This window comes from Callorhinchus milii, unplaced genomic scaffold (assembly GCF_018977255.1).
Source record: "Callorhinchus milii isolate IMCB2004 unplaced genomic scaffold, IMCB_Cmil_1.0 Scaffold2, whole genome shotgun sequence".
Taxonomy (NCBI): Eukaryota; Metazoa; Chordata; class Chondrichthyes; order Chimaeriformes; family Callorhinchidae; genus Callorhinchus; species Callorhinchus milii.
Genome location: NW_024704743.1, coordinates 68,888,803 through 68,904,811, shown reverse-complemented (window position 1 = coordinate 68,904,811; position 16,009 = coordinate 68,888,803). Strand labels below are relative to the sequence as shown.

The window sequence follows — 16,009 nt, the reverse complement described above, 5'->3', positions numbered from 1 at the left end:
GAATGGATGAAGGAGGCTCTTAAGACCATTTGATCTCATGCTTACAGAATACCAACTACCATCTTTCCATTTCATTATGGAGCTGTTTCCTAACTGAGTCAATGCTTTGACCTCATTTACTCGTCAAGTTGCCCATTTCTGTGTACAGAATTACTTTTGGTGTTAGTCTTAAAATTGCCCTTTGCAGTCTTCAAACTGTGCCTGTCCTCTTGTCCTGCTACTGAATCGTAGAAGAAAACATAAACTGAATACATTTTTTAATCATTAATCTCAAAAATGAGTTGGTATGCAGGCTTTAGAAAGACAAAGGCTTTTAATCGCATGAGCTTAAGTTGAACGTAGAAACAGAATTGCTAACTGGGGAAACCAGTGGATAAAACGGAAAGAAAGCTAAGACATAGGAAAACAACAATTTATATTCATGCAGGTTTTCTTCCCATAAAATAATAATAATACTGTCATGAATGAGATGGGCACTGAGCACAAAGGAGGCATTTGACACTCATTTATTTATACATCACGCCTGCAAATGTGAAAGCCAATGAGATAAATGTTAGTACTTTAATTTTTGGGAGAGGACACAGAAGAAGGCCACTCACCCACATATCTGTGTCGGTTCTCAAGAGCAATCCCCTCAGTCCCACCCATCCCTGTAGCTGATTCTTTTTAAGGTATTTATCTAGTTCTCTCTTGAAGGACAATATGTATTCTGCCTTAACCCAGCAGGGCATTCCATATCCTAACTGCTCTCGATACTACAGGATCAAGGTTACCAGGATTTGCCATTCTGTATTGTGCAGCACTTTTAACTCTTCACAGTATTTGTTAGTTTAATAACCCATTAGTTGCCTGCCTCTTGGTGAATTAATAATGCTTGTATTTAGTATAGTCCAGTGGTGGCCAACCTGTGGCCTGCTGGCTGGAAGTGCCCATCTCATTGATGACAGATTTATGCCATCAATCAACAATAACAAATTGCACCTGTACTGCGCCTTTCATGTCGGGAGGACGTCACAAGAAATATTCAATCAAGAAAATGTATTTTGGTGGCTGACCTTGATGGCCAAAAGGTTGGTCACCACTGGTATAGAGCCTTATGTTGTCAAGACATCTCAAAGACATTCACAGGATTTTACTGTGAAGTGTAGTGACTGTATTTATAGGCATTCACAGCTGCCACAAACAATGATGAATGTCCCACAAATAACAATGAAGTTAGTGACTAATTTTATTTGTGTGATTGTTGGCCAGGATACTGGGAGAAACTCCCTTCTTGAATATGCAATGGGAATGTAGTGATAGATTTGAATATTTAATTTCCCATTTTCTCTGCCTTTATAAAGGGACATCTGCAGCTAAACCATTCCAATCCTGATGAAGGATTAGACTCGTCACTTTCAAATGTTGATCAATTATCTTCCAAACCTGCTGTTGGTCTCTATCGAACATTCTCTGACAGTCACTAACGTGGAACAGTCTGATAGGTCAATAAAATCTAATGTTGGCTAAATAATTATTTTCTCTTTTAGCTCCTGAAATTCTCAATTATGAACCAATCAGCACAGCAACAGACATGTGGTAAGTAAACGGGAATCTTTCAAAATCAGTATTTAAATGAAATTAGTTTGAGTAGCTACTTATTCCACTTTCTTTTCTCGTTAGGAGTATAGGCGTTCTTACCTACGTCATGCTGACAGGGATATCTCCTTTCCTGGGAGACGACAAACAAGAAACATTTCTCAATATTTCTCAACTGAACGTCAGCTTTGCAAAGGAAGACTTTGAAAGCATCTCCAACTTAGCCATAGATTTTATTAATGGCCTTCTTGTTAAGGAACCTGAGTAAGTTGCTGACGAGCTATTTCTTATTCATCTGCTTATGTTACAAAGCTGTGCCATGTCCTGAACGTTAGCAACTCTCTGATGCTTATTGAAAAACCTGATCTCAGTCAATAAGAAATTATACTTTAAATAATAAAACCATAGATTATCTATATGTCTGTTGCTTTGAGACAAGTTCAAAATGCACCAAACATTTTCAACTTCTATGGATCTTGTACAAACATACATCAATGGGGAGGGCTCATGTTAAATTAACTTCTTTGGCCTGTGTAAGTAAATCATTACCTATGCCGGCTCCACTGTGTCTCCACAAACGGCTTCTCCTCCAGCCCCCGCACTGTCTCATGCGGTGTTCCTCAGGGCTCTGTCCTTGGTCCTCTCCTCTTCAACCTGTACATGCTCCCTTTTGGTGACATCATCCGCAGATATGGGGCAAACTTCCACATGTACGTGGATGACACCCAACTCTATCTCTCTGCCTCCACCCTTGAACTCCAGGATCACTGATGTCCTGATAGACTGCTTGTCAGACATCAAGTCCTGGATGAGAGCTAACTTTTTACAGTTGAATGACAGGAAGACCGAGGCCCTCCTGATTGGCTCGCGCCAGTGCCTCTGCACCTCAGGCACTGGCATCATCAACATCCAAAGATGCACATTCCACCTCATTGAGCCTGGGCGTCTTGTTTGACCCTCAACTGTCCTTCTCCCGCCCACATCCGTGCTATGACCTGCTCTGCCTTCCCCCATTTCCACAACATTGCCCGACTAATCCCTCAGGCCACTGTTGTTGTTGCTTGTCGGCCTTCCTAACTCTTCCCTCCAAAAGCTGCAGATCATCCAGAACTCTGCAGCTCGTGTCCTCTCCCGCACCAGACTCCATGACCCTATCGCACTCACCATCGTCCAGCTCCACTGGCTCCCCATCCCTCAGAGGATCAAGTTCAAAATTCTTGCCCTCATCTGCAAGGCCCTTCATGGCCTTGCCTCCTTCTACCTCTCTGACCTGCTAATCCCTTATCAACCTGTCCGCTAAACCTGGCTATAAAAAATTGTACATTAATTATGGGTGGTTCAAATAGCATGAATACAAACCTGGGATGAGAATACAAATCAACATGGAGGTAAACCTTTGAATGTCAGGAAAGATATAGTAATATCTTTTTTCTCACCAATTTTCTCACACTTCTTCTGCTAAAGATGTTTAACTCCTTTTTACTTTCCTTCTGGGGTACAGTTTCACAGGCACTGTGCTGTCTTTTATATCTTGCCCCAAGTGACCTTGATGTTATTCATGTGAGTCCTGCTCACTGTATACAGTGACTATCGCTCCAGAGATTAGTGTTAAATAAAAGAAACCCTGAATGATTTTCCACTATCCGGGAGGGAGGGGAGGTAAGCAGGGTCTCCTTGGAGCTTGGCAATGGAGTGTGGGAATTGAGTCAGCTCTCTAGGAGTCTTGGTCATCTAATTCCTGAGCCAGGTGGATCTGCAGTACTTAAAGGCATTGCTAGTGACAGACCAGCCAGCCTAGCTCTTCAGCAAGAATTGGAGGAGAGACTGTGTGCACGGATTACTCCCACTCAGCTACTGTTAACCCAGCAAGTCAGAGCCCTAACGGGTAGGCTGGTCCTAACAGACAGTGCTCTCAATGACAAGCTATACAATTTTAGCTGGTTGAACTCCACACTCTTGAGGCCCCCAAGCCTTGGCTCTCATGAACCTAAGTCTAATATGCTCCGCATTAGCCGAGCGGGTGCATCCCTCCAGGGGGAGACATTCCATTCTAATGATTCTAAATTTACATATGTAGCACTCTGGTTTGGATGCTCTTAAGCAAAGTGAAAGGTTTCTGCACATGTCAGACACGATACCCGGCTGAACGAAAATAAAAGATTTTCCCTTTGTTAGACTATGTGCTTTAATATCCCAGCATAACAGCAGACCAGGAAATTCGACCTGGGCCATTGGTATGTTGTATCTTAAGGTTTTAATTCCTACAAGAATGTTTGAATGCCTAGTTGTGCAATTGAAGTTCATTTATGTATCCTGTGTTTGTAGGAATTTTACGTTTTTTTTTGGACGATTAAATCTATTTTGAAATGTTTTAGACACACTCTTGTCAACCAGTGTTTGCCTATTTTCTTTGGCAGGGATCGAGCTGTGGCCGACGAGTGTCTCATGCACCCGTGGTTGGCACACGAAAGTGATGAAACTGCACTCGTTCCTGAAGCCTCGTGCGGAAAACTTGAAAGTGCAGCGCCAGAAGACTCTGAGAAGCAGAGCCAAGAGACGGAGGAGCTAATCGTCATGGCTTCATACACAGTGGCACAGTGCAGGCAGTCAGAGAAAGAAACCCTAAAAACTGATCAAAAGGCCATCTCCAAACGCTTCAAATTTGAAGAGCCCTTCAGCACACTCCAAGAGATTTCTGGAGAATTTATCTACTAAGCAAATGACTGATACTATTCTAGACTTTACATCTGCTAACAAGGTGGCTCTGATTGGTAGCTTTTGTTGAGTAATTGACTGGACATGAAAACATTTGTTCTGTGAGCCTGTTTCCGCTGCAGTTATTCTCCAAGTAGGAGCATAATGTCTGAATGCCAAGAACTGTTTTGCCATGTCTCCTGGATTTAATGCATCAAACCTAGCCATGTAGAGCAGTAATAGTCACTGTTCTAAGGATGTTTCTTCATTGTACAGTTCAGCAGCAGTTTCACAAAATGTGAGGGGCTGTGTATTATTGGGCAATATCTTAGCTTTTGCACAATGGGTGGAACAGAAGTGCACTAATTCTTTAATGTCAGTGATCTGTAGGCAATAAACTTCAGATATGCAACACCAGTGAACAATGCACTTTGGCATTTAGTTTAGACTTGATGTATCTGTTCCCAAACTAATGACAACACTTGTTACTCACAAATAATACACTCATTTGAGTTTATTATCTCTGGTATTATAACATTCCTCCTTTATATGCATGTTTGAAATATGAAGGCACAAGTTTTATTTTAGATAGCTTATGTTAAATTGTTTATGAAAGCATCTTGATTTATTTTGACATGTTGAAATAATTATTGTATTTGTATGATGCATAATTAAAATTTCTGTGACTGGACATGACTGCTTACCAAGCCCAGAATGGGGGTGGTCCCATTTCAATGTCCATTTGCTGCACAGACAGCAAGGGTTCTGTTATTCCTTTTGTGCCTTACAGACTAGACATGTATATAATAGTAGATATGCAAAGGACTGCAGAATTAATTTAGTTGAGTGTATAGGAATTGTTTTTTTTTGACAGAACAAAGCGCTAAATGCTGATTAATGTTTTCTTGGGGTAAGTAGATTCTGTTAGCTTTCCAACTCATTTTAAGCCACTTTGGTGTGAAATGTTTGTAAATTCTCCGGGTAGGAGTTTGCAAAAGAGAGAATGCTGGTATACTGCTTTCTATACCGCAGTCTACAGGCCCCAGAATGAATGAGCAATTTTGTTTTACTGAGTCACTAAATGACAACTTATTCAAAATGCTTGGAGCCAGACAGTAACTGGTGCTCACGCCAAGTGATGCTTTCAGTTTAATACCAGTTTGTAAAATCTACAGAATAAAAGCATCATTTTTGTAGGACAAATGTGCTTTTCCTTTAATGAGCTCAGGGAATATTGCCTCCAATAGGTTAGATACAATGTTTCCAGAGATTTTCTTAGTTTTTTTAAAAAAAGTATTGAGTTTGTCCTGCAAACAGTTTTTTTAATCTTTCTCCCCATTACTGTAAAAGTTAATTAAAGTATCAAGCCTTAACTTTATTTGAAATGAGCAATTTCATGGGGTAGGCACAAGAAAGTTCCAGACTTTTAAGAGATAAAAAGGGAGGGTTTGACTGCAATGATGCCTAAATGTTTAATAGACCTCGAAGCAGTATCTGATGGTTTTCAAATGAAAAGCCTGTAGCGTTCACCTCTAAAGCAATGGTGCTAAATGGAATAAAGCCTCAGTTATAAAACCATCCCATTTCCTGAAGCTGCTGAAGACTGTTTCTGCATGAAAAAATGTAGACAGTATTGTATTCTTGGTGTAAATCACCATTTGCGAGGTTTGTGGTGGCCATGTTTCCCTAAATCTCTTAGAAATCAATCTGTTTAAATCTCCTTTTAGTAAACTGAATTTTGGCAGTACAGTATTGCCATTGTTTTGGGGACTATGCTGTAAAACTAACTACTAGTCAGTATCTTTTATCTACAGCACTGCACACCTCATTTCACTAGGGAAAAATTGCACATCTATGTTTTTGTATCCTTTTAAATATCTATTATGAAGATGTAAATTTCTTTTAATAAACATATCTGGATACTTGCTTGTTTCTATACATGGTTTGGTAATTTACTAAGCAATTAAAAATGAAGGTTTGTCATGTGAAATCAGATGTACGTTACACATTTTTTTATCTATCTTCAAACTTGCGTGTGTGGCTTATTTACCAAAGTTTTAGTAAACGGGTGTAATTGCGTTCTAGATTTTACCTTCAGTGACCTGCTTATGAAATGTCACCATTTCTTCTAGGTTTCTCCCTTCTCCTGAAGAGTTGACACAATCTATATTATACATTGGGAAGTGCTGTTCCTGACAAGGCATTGAAGAAGCCCTGTAATGTGTAGCAGTGTAAAATAAATGCTAGTCTCGCTTTACATTATACTAATTTATTCAAGTATTTTCGGTTCCACCTACAAAAGGAAAACAAAATACACATTCAGTTTTACACAGTTTTACACTGCTAAAATAGCATTTTTTCAGTCTTTGGAATGGGAAATGTCATACAGATGAATGTAGGCTGTTGGAAAAATGCATGTTTACTAAGAGAAGATTTGCAAAGAATGTACAATACAGAAACAGGCCACTCAGCCAAATCATCTGGTGCCAGTATTTATCACCATATGGGTCTCCAACCTTTCCTTTACTCCTTCCCATATCCTTGTATTGTCCTTTCTCTCAGGTGGTCCAGCTTCCTCTTGAATGTATCTACGTTATCTGATTCAACCATCACTTCAGGCAGCATGTTCCATAATCTTACTACCCTCTGCTTCAAGTAGTTCCTCCTAAATTTTAGATCCCCTGGTCACTATCTTATACTTGGACCCCCAGTTACAGACTCCCCAACCAATGGAAACAGCCTATTTCTATTAATCTTATCAACCTCTTTTATAATTTAAATGCTTCTATTACGTTCTTTCCTTAAAGGTCTCTTCTCTAGCAAAAAAAAGCCTAACCTATTCAGTCTATCCTGATAGCAGTAACCTGCCAGCCCTGGTATCATCTAAGTAAACCTATGTTGTACTCTTTCCATCATTGCTATATCCCTTTGATTGTATGGAGACCAGAATTGGAGACACTGTATTTCCAAACCCCAGCTTGTCGGACTAATGCCGGGAGATCTGGTCCGGGGAGACAGAATTTCTGGTGAAGTGTAATTATAATGCAGTACTGCCATTTTTCAAAAATAGTTATTTAAGTGAATAAGCTACTTTCTGCTCAAAACAATTTGAGTCAAAGTAGATATCCCTGGCAACTGGGAAGGCCAGCGAGGACGGTGGCATTGGCACACGCTTGGGAGAGTTGGTCCGGTGGGAGGTTTCCAGTGTGGAATTGTTTAAAAACATTTTTGATGTTAGGCCCGATCTGCTAGGTTCAAATTCCAGAGTCTGTCAGGTAAACTACTATGTGGTCTTACCAAGGTTTTATATAGATAGCATCATCTCCTCACTTTTATATTCTATCATTCTGGATATAAAGCCCAAGACCCCTTCAGCCTTTTTATAGCCTTATCTACCTGTGAAGGGAAAGCTTTTAAGGGACTGATGCTTGTAGGGATAACTACAATCACAGAAAGTTGTTGGGTCATATCTAAAGGCAGTTTATTCACTATAGGCAAATATTCCAAAGCTGTGTACTTTCTTCATTTACACATTATCAACATTCTCATGGTCTTTCAAAACATTTCTTCTCATTTCATTATTGTCATAATTCAGCCTTGTATTGCTGAACAATTACAGGCTCGTTCAGGCATTTTCAAAGCACATTGGTGTTTTAGTTGCATGGGAGGAATACTGCTTTTGATCTCAGGCCCATTGGGTTTAATTCTGATATTGTCTCTGGTATTCTCAAAGGGTCGGCACACACCTGCTTCATTGGTGATCATCATCTTTGGTTGACGGGTAAATCAAAACATGCTGCCCACTGTTCAGTTGCAGTACAGCTTCTTGTAACGACCACCTAGTGAATAAAATGAAAGAATAACAGATAAATTTTGAATAGCCAATTCATCACCAAAACATATTTTCTCCTTTCTCGGAATTTGTTCTGATCAGTTACTTTAACATTGGTAAGAGAAGAGCTAATATTGAAAGTTGTTCCCATTTTAATCTACAGTTAAGATCTTTGATTTTTACAAAATACAGCTTGTGGGAATTCAAGAATTTCAGAGTTTGTATAAGCACATTGCTGTTTTCTCTGCCATTATTGTCACTTTTGTTTACAAATGTGATTTTACCTTAGTCAAAGCAAATTTGCACCACTTCCCAGTCAGTTCCTGACACATGGAGCTGAAGTGGAGTATTGTATCAAATTGGTTGGGAAGCAGAAGGCTGCGTTGGTATAAAAATGACCTTCTGATTGACAGGCTTTGACAAATGGTGTCCCCCAGGGATTGGTGCTGCAGTCCTGGCTTGTCACTCTATATAGCAATGATTTGGATAGAGGAGACTATTTCTAAATTTGCAAATGACACTAAACTATGAGGTGTTGTAAATTGTGAGGACAGGTGAAAATGAAAAGAGACAGACAGATTAAGTGAGCGAGTAGAAGTAGATCAGTCAGAGTTTAACATTGCAGATCTGAGATAGTACACATTGGATGGAAGAATAGCATTTGGGAGTGTGTTCTGAATGAAGTAGTACTCGAGGGTTGGTTGAGCAGAGAGGTCCAGGAATCAAGTCCATAGATCAGCCAAACTGAGTGTGCAGGAATGGAAAGTGGTCAATAAGGCAAATGGAATTGGAATATAAAAGTAAGGAGGTGCTCCTCTAGTTATATTGAGTGCTGGTCAGCAGTGGTCAAAACTAGTCTTGTAGCTCAGTGGTTAGAGCACTCGCCTTGCAAGCGAGAGACCTGAGTTCAATTCCAGGCAGGGCAAAACCTTGGGCAAGTTTCCTTACTCCACACACCTAATAATAATCTCTCCAAAAAAACAAAACAATAATAAATTAGTCATTTTCAATCCACGACTGTTTGTGGGACACTGCTGTGCGCAATTGGCTGCCGCGTTTCGCTCACAAATATACAGTCAATTCACTTTACAGTCTGTGAAGCGCTTTGAGACGTCGAGAAGAAGTGAAAAGCACTATATCAAATGCAAGGATTATTATTATTAAAACTAGAATAATACAAATCATGAATTAGTGAGATGCCTACAGTTCTGGAAACTGCAAAACCTGTTTCATATAAATCAGTACCTTAATCCTGATCTGTGCTTATTCAAGCCAGTTATTTAAATATTTCATTACCATTAGGACAAATCATCTTCATTGTGTTTGTGTATTCAAGGGTGAAAATTTAGGTCTAAGATTTTTGTTAAATTCATTTTGTACTTTTCCAGGTTTCTCCTCACCCGCCCTCCAACGAAAATCTTAAAATTCCAATGAACTTAATTATATTCATACAATTACCTTTTCTGTGCTGTGTCTCTGACAGAAAAAGTGTGGAGATATCCAGCCGATTTTGTTCCACCTACTGGGATTTTAATCTGCAAAACAAAGCAAACTATAATAATAATCTTTACATTGATAATAACACCTTCTCACAATGAAACATCTCAAAGTTGTAGTGATTGTATTTTGTAGGTGAACATGCCAGTCAATTTGCAATGTCCCACAAACAGCCACGAAGTGAGTGACCAATTTTTCATCTGGAGGATTTCTGGCCAGGACACCAGGAGAAACTCCCCTCATGTTTTAAATGGTACCATGAGATCTGTAACATCAACCTTCTTACAGCACATTCTTACATTTATGTACTGAGCAATCATATTATACCCTATATCAAATGTAATGTTATATTAATGCGTGCAGCAAAGAAAAGCTTGTATGAAATATTCACTTGTAAGGGATCTTTCATGAGATTTCTAATATGCACATAAATAACCTACAAGTCATCTTTAATCCAGAATTAAGTAACCAGTTGCTTATTGATGCTTTGTGAGTTGCTGAACCAATATGATGCCTTGGGACTTCCTCCCGACATGAAAGGTGATATAAAAATGTAATTTGTTGTTGAGAAAATCCCAGGTCAACCCTTGGTGTGTGCTGTGAGTTAGCTGATCTCAGTTAGGACAGTAATATCCAGCAACCCAGGTGAGGAAGGGGAAACATTTGCAAAAAAAGTAAGCTTCTATCTAGTGCACTTTACCTTTGCACTGTTTCCATCCACACAATTACTCTTGTCAAAGAGTCTGATATTTCGGACCTGCAGCGGTGGAGCTCCCAGAATCTCTAACGCTTTGTTATGTTTGTTAAGTTGTTCGAGTCCCAACTTGTAGTATTCTGATTTTGAAAAGCCTTCTGTGGAATCAAAAATGTATTCGTAAGAGAATTTTCACTAAATGCATAGTTTAATTTATAATAATAATAATACTTGCATTTGATATAGCGGTTTCCACGTTTTCTAGACGTCTCAAAGCGCTTCACAGAATATACTGTAAAGTGAATTGACTGTATATTTGTGGGTGAAAATTTAGCATCAAAATAACCGAAGTATACCCAACTGGTTCAGAAATGTCCCATTTTTAGTCACTGTACAAGACAGTTATTGGCAGTCAGAAAACAAGGTACACTTTTATAGTGCTTTTCATGTAGGATGCAGTCTCAAAGCACCTCACAACACTGATGAGAGTCACTGAGCAGGGAGGAAAGGAGGAGAAATCTGAGGATGTTGACCAAAGGTGCAGCCAGAGACCAAAGGCAAGATCTAACAGATACATTTTTAAGAGGATTTGAAGGTAGGGAAAGGTAGCAGTCACAATGGATTTTACTTATCGTGACTCATGTAGTACATTGCCTGACCTCAATATGACAACACAGTGGAGTAATGCAGAATGATGGGTAGTCAGGAGTGTGAACCTACATTCTGTCATTCTGTTGTTACCTGCTCCTATAGCACATGCTGCTACCAGGTCAACAACACCACCACCAATTTGCATATATATAACATCTTTCATGTAGGGACCCAAACTGGGGGAGGGAGATGGGGGTTGTAAGGTAGCCAAAGGCACAGACAAAGAGATAGCAGACAGGGAGAGATGGAAGGATTTCAGAAGAGAGTACCAGATTGCGGAGACAATGCGGTTGAAACCTGGCCAGTCAATGGCGGTGCAGAATGGGTGAGGTGAATGAAGCAGGTCAGCGCTGTCAGAGTGAAGTGAATAGGGTCATAGGAGATCACAGACATACAGTGGTGGAAGGCATTTGAAGGTGAGAATGAGGATCTTAAAGTTGACCAACTGGGGGATGGGGAGTATGGGGATGATTAGCTCACGGAGGCGGGTGAGGGAGAGAATGTGGACTACAGAGTTCTGGATGATCTGGAACTTGTGGAAGGTACATAGGGCATTGGAAAATGCCTGGAAGTGACAAAGCCAAAGATGGTAAAGACATTGGGCTACTTTGGGATAAGGCTGCTATATACGCAATCACTCCATATAACAGTGAATCCTGTGAAGCACTTTGAGATGTCTTCCTAACAGGAAAGATGTTATATCAAATTCCAACTGCAAGGAAATGCAAAGATTATTACTGAGGCAGTGGCAGAGGTGGGTAATATTGCAGAAATGGAAGAAGAGTTGGGAAAACCGACAAGCAGGAATTGGCACAATCAATTTGGAGTCTTGTAGCTTAGTGATTAAAGCACTCGTCTCGGTTTGATTCCCGAGCAGGGCGAAATGTGAAGCAAGTTTCCTTATTCCACATACCTCTGTTTACCTAGCAGTAAATAGTAACCCCTGCTGTTAGTTGATTGACACATTGCATTTCCGGGGGTAATAATCCCTTCAAAAATTACTTTTTTAAAAATAATAATTTGTTCATTCAATCCATTGCCATGTGCAATTGGCTGCCATGTTTCGCCCACAAAATATAGTCAATTCACTTTACAGTATATTCCGTGAAGTGCTATTGAAGGTGTGATAAAGTGCTATATCAAATGGAAGGTTTATTAGTAATAATCTCGGCGGCCTGAGGGAAGTGGCAGTGGCACAGCCGGGTAATGTTGCAGAAGTGGGGGAAGACAGAACGGGTCATGGCATGGACGTGGGGTATAAAGGGTATAAAGGGCAGTTGAGGGTCGAACAAGATGCCAAGGTTCCTTACTGGCTCATTGAGGTGTAGAGTGCATCCACGAATGGTAATGCTTGAATGGTTCAGGTCCTACCTTTCACACCGCCTCCACTTCGTCGCGGCAAACAATTTCTCCTCTAGCCCCCGCACTGTCTCATGCGGTGTTCCTCAGGGCTCTGTCCTCGGTTCCCTCCTCTTCACCCTCTACATGCTCCCCCTTGGTGACGTCATCCGCAGACGTGGGGTAAATTTCCACATATACACGGATGACACCCAACTCTACCTCTCTGCTCCCATTCTCAACTCCAGGACTACTGAGGTCCTGACCAACTGCCTGTCCGACATCAATAATAATAATAATAATAATCCTTGCATTTGATATAGCGCTTTTCACGTCGAGAGGACATCCCAAAGTGCTTCACAGAACACACTGTAAAGTGAATTGACTGTATATTTGTGGGCGAACGTGGCAGCCAATTGCGCACAGCAATGTCCCACAAACAGTCATAGATTGAAAATTACCAATTTATTATTGTTTTCTTGTTTTGGAGGGATTATTATTAGGCGTATGGAGTAAGGAAACTTGCCCAAGATTTCGCCCTGCCTGGAATTGAACTCAGGTCTCTCACTTGCAAGGCGAGTGCTCTAACCACTGAGTAACAGGACTCCAAGTCCTGGACATCAAGCCCTGGACGAGGGCCAACTTTCTCCAACTCAACGTCAGTAAGACCGAGGCCCTCCTGATTGGCTCGCGCCAGCACCTCCACACCTCAGGCGCTGACAGCATCAGCCCCCACGGCTGCACACTCAACCTCACTAAGCCAGTCAGGAACCTGGTGTCTTGTTTGACCCTGAACTGTCCTTTCTCTCCCACATCCGCACCATAACCAGCATGGCCTACCATCAACTCCTCAACATTGCCAGACTCCGCCACTGCCTCACCCCTCAGGCTGCCGAAACCCTCACCCACGCATTCGTCACATCAAGGCTCGATTACGGGAACTCCTTTATCGGCCTTCCCAACTCTTCCCTTCACAAGCTGCAGATCATCCAAAACTCTGCAGCTCGTGTACTCTCACGCACCAGGCTCCGTGACCCCATCACTCCCACCCTCGCCCGACTCCACTGGCTCCCCATCCCCCAGAGGATCGAGTTCAAGATCCTCGTCCTCACCTTTAAGGCCATCCATGGCCTTGCCGCCTCCTACCTCTCTGCCCTGCTGACTCCCTACCAACCTGCTCGCTTCCTCCGTGCTACCAACCTGCTCGCTCCATGTCTCCCACCCGACCCGCCCTACCATCGGTGGCCGGGCTTTCAGCCTCCCTGCCCCCACACTCTGGAACTCCATCCCACGGTCCCTTCTCCTCGCTTCCTCCCTTGCATCCTTCAAGGCCGTTCTCAAGACCTTTCTCTTCGACTGTGCCTTTGGTCTCCCTCCCACCTCTCTGCCTTCCCTCACCCCTGCCCCACCCCTCCCCCATGCTTGGGCCCCGACACCTGACTGTTCAGCACTTTAGGACGTCCTCTCGACATGAAAGGCGCTCTATAAATGTAATTTTGTTGTTGTTGCTGTCAGCGCCTCAATTCTTTTCCATGCATATTTATAGCCATTTGTAGCCTTGTGCCAATGGGAAAATGTACAAGAAAATCTTTTTGATGTGACAGGTATATTCTACTGCACACTATAAATAATCTTGGTATTAGATTGGTTGAACAAGTTAAGTTCCCATGTACTTACTTTGTATAAGGTAATACATTACTGCACACCCTCCTCCGGACACTATTCCCAAGTAAACAGCCATCTGCTGTAAGGCACTCGTAGAAACTGGCATTGTTCAAACTTCACAAAGGCAAAACCTAGTGAAAATAAAGATTGTACAACGTCAAATATCGTTCATATAGAACTGGCCTCACGAAAAGCACTTTTTAAGCTAACCTTCATCTCAATTTTAATAAGTTGCATGGATGTATTGAATATATTTCCATACAAACAAAGCTCTGGAAGAAATTTGTGAAGTGCACTCATGATTGTTTCATGTCCTGGAATTTTGCTACAGATATTGAAGGGCAAGTCTGGGATTTATTTTATTTTGGCTAGTGCCAAGCCAAACTGGTATCAGGGGTGCGGGGGGAGAAGGAAGCCACAATACAATTTTTTGTTGCACAGTACAAGCATTTTTTAATATAAGTACTGCAAAGAAAAGCATCTTCCAAATCAGCAAGTGAGCCAAGCCAACCTGTCATTCTGCACAACTCAACATCAACAATTTATACGGTACTTTTATCTCAGTGTGCTTCACACAGCTAATTGAGCAGCAGGGTTGGTTGAAGGAGAAGGGGAAGAAGTGATGGATACCAAAAGTGTGGTCAAAAAGATAAGTCTTAAGGTGTACTTTCCAAGTGGGGATGAAAGGCCGAAGTAGAGGGACTTCAGGATAAAGCGCCAAAGATCAGGTGCAGAATGGCTGAAAACTCACCCACCCATAGTGTGACGGATAGGGTGGAGGACACAGAGTAGGATGATATCAGCAGTGCAGAGGGAGCGGCCAGGGTGGTAGGGTTTCAAAAAGGTGCAGAAGGTGGGGAAGGCGAGGCTGTGGAAGAATTTCAACTTGATGACAAGGATGTTGGATTCCAACGCAGGCTAGGAACTGCCTTCAGAGGCAGCACTTTGTGGTTAGAAGGGCATGGTCTTGAGCAAACATGTATGCCAATGGTTTATTTTGTTTGAGTAAGTCATGAGTGCAGGGTGATCCACAGAAATGACATAATGCTGTTCAATGCAATTCATCCCATTGTATTTTGCAGTTGTAAAGAAATTAGAAAACTTGTTCATAAAGACAGTGCCTTACATTACTGAGAGTTAAGGGAACTCAATAATCCAGAGTGAGAAATTTTACTGGAAGTCAGTAAAGTTTACGGGACAAAACAATGAATGACTGATAGAATTCACTATACTATTTGAACATGTTGCATTTTTAATCTCTTCAAAATGACATCAGGCCTGACTCAGTAAGCATTACTGGATTAGCAAAAGCATTAGCCAATAAATTACTTAAGAGAATTAAAACCGCATCCTGCATAATCATACTGGTTACCAAGGAGGAACAGCACTAGAGTAATATGTTTTCTCTGTATTATTTGTAACCCTCTCTCCCTGCATCAAATAAAACCCCTCACCAACAATCCACTTATTGTCTGGGAAAAGTCGAAGTGCATGTGAAAACAAGAACCAGCTTCGGGGATGGAGGAAGAAGAATAAAGCTTGCAAGCAGACAGTTCATTCTGGCCACTCCGACATCCTCAAAGCCGTACATGCAAATCATTATATTATGTATTGATCACAAACAGCAGAAAACCTAGAACTATGCAGAGAGTAAAGGCAATTTAAGTATATTGGAACAGGAAACAGGAAATCTGCACACAATGAAGGGATGTCCATAAGCAAAGGAAAAGGGTCTGAGGGTGATTACCCACCATTCACTACAAGCATCCAGTCAATGTGAAGCTGCTGTCAACAAAGTTAATCACATACTGGGATAAATCTCAAGGGCAATTGACTGCAAGTCAAAGGACGTTACTGTAAGCTTGTATAGATCACTGAAAAGGTTATATTTGCCACAGTTTGGGCATCCTATCTTCAAAAGGATATTAAACTTTTGAAGAGGGTTCACAAAAGAGCAAAAAGGAAGACTCCAGGATTTGGAGCTTTAAGTTATGAAAAGAGTTTCACAAAGTTGACCTTGCTTTCATTTGAAAACAAATGTAAGCCAAGTTTGTAAAATG

At 41.3% G+C, this 16,009-nt stretch overlaps 2 protein-coding genes across 4 annotated transcripts in view; one reads left to right on the top strand and one right to left on the bottom strand.

Moving 5' to 3' along the window:
• The window catches only part of stk17a (serine/threonine kinase 17a), a 49,509-nt gene extending 43,307 nt beyond the window's left edge, over window positions 1-6,202 (top strand). The window contains exons 5-7 of the mRNA XM_007897619.2: window positions 1,530-1,578; window positions 1,663-1,842; window positions 3,996-6,202. Coding sequence (XP_007895810.1) covers window positions 1,530-1,578; window positions 1,663-1,842; window positions 3,996-4,293 — 527 coding nt within the window. The 3' untranslated portion in view covers window positions 4,294-6,202. The remainder of the gene's footprint in view (window positions 1-1,529; window positions 1,579-1,662; window positions 1,843-3,995) is intronic.
• Window positions 6,203-6,525: 323 nt separating this feature from the next.
• LOC103181266 (cytochrome c oxidase assembly factor 1 homolog) overlaps window positions 6,526-16,009 on the bottom strand; it is a 37,912-nt gene continuing 28,428 nt past the window's right edge. For all 3 annotated transcript variants that reach the window (XM_007897622.2, XM_007897623.2, XM_042346791.1), the window contains 4 exons: window positions 13,962-14,080; window positions 10,302-10,453; window positions 9,563-9,639; window positions 6,526-8,111 (listed from right to left, as the gene is read on the bottom strand). In XM_007897622.2, the coding sequence (XP_007895813.1) occupies window positions 8,024-8,111; window positions 9,563-9,639; window positions 10,302-10,453; window positions 13,962-14,055 (411 nt within the window). In that variant the 5' untranslated portion in view covers window positions 14,056-14,080 and the 3' untranslated portion in view covers window positions 6,526-8,023. The remainder of the gene's footprint in view (window positions 8,112-9,562; window positions 9,640-10,301; window positions 10,454-13,961; window positions 14,081-16,009) is intronic.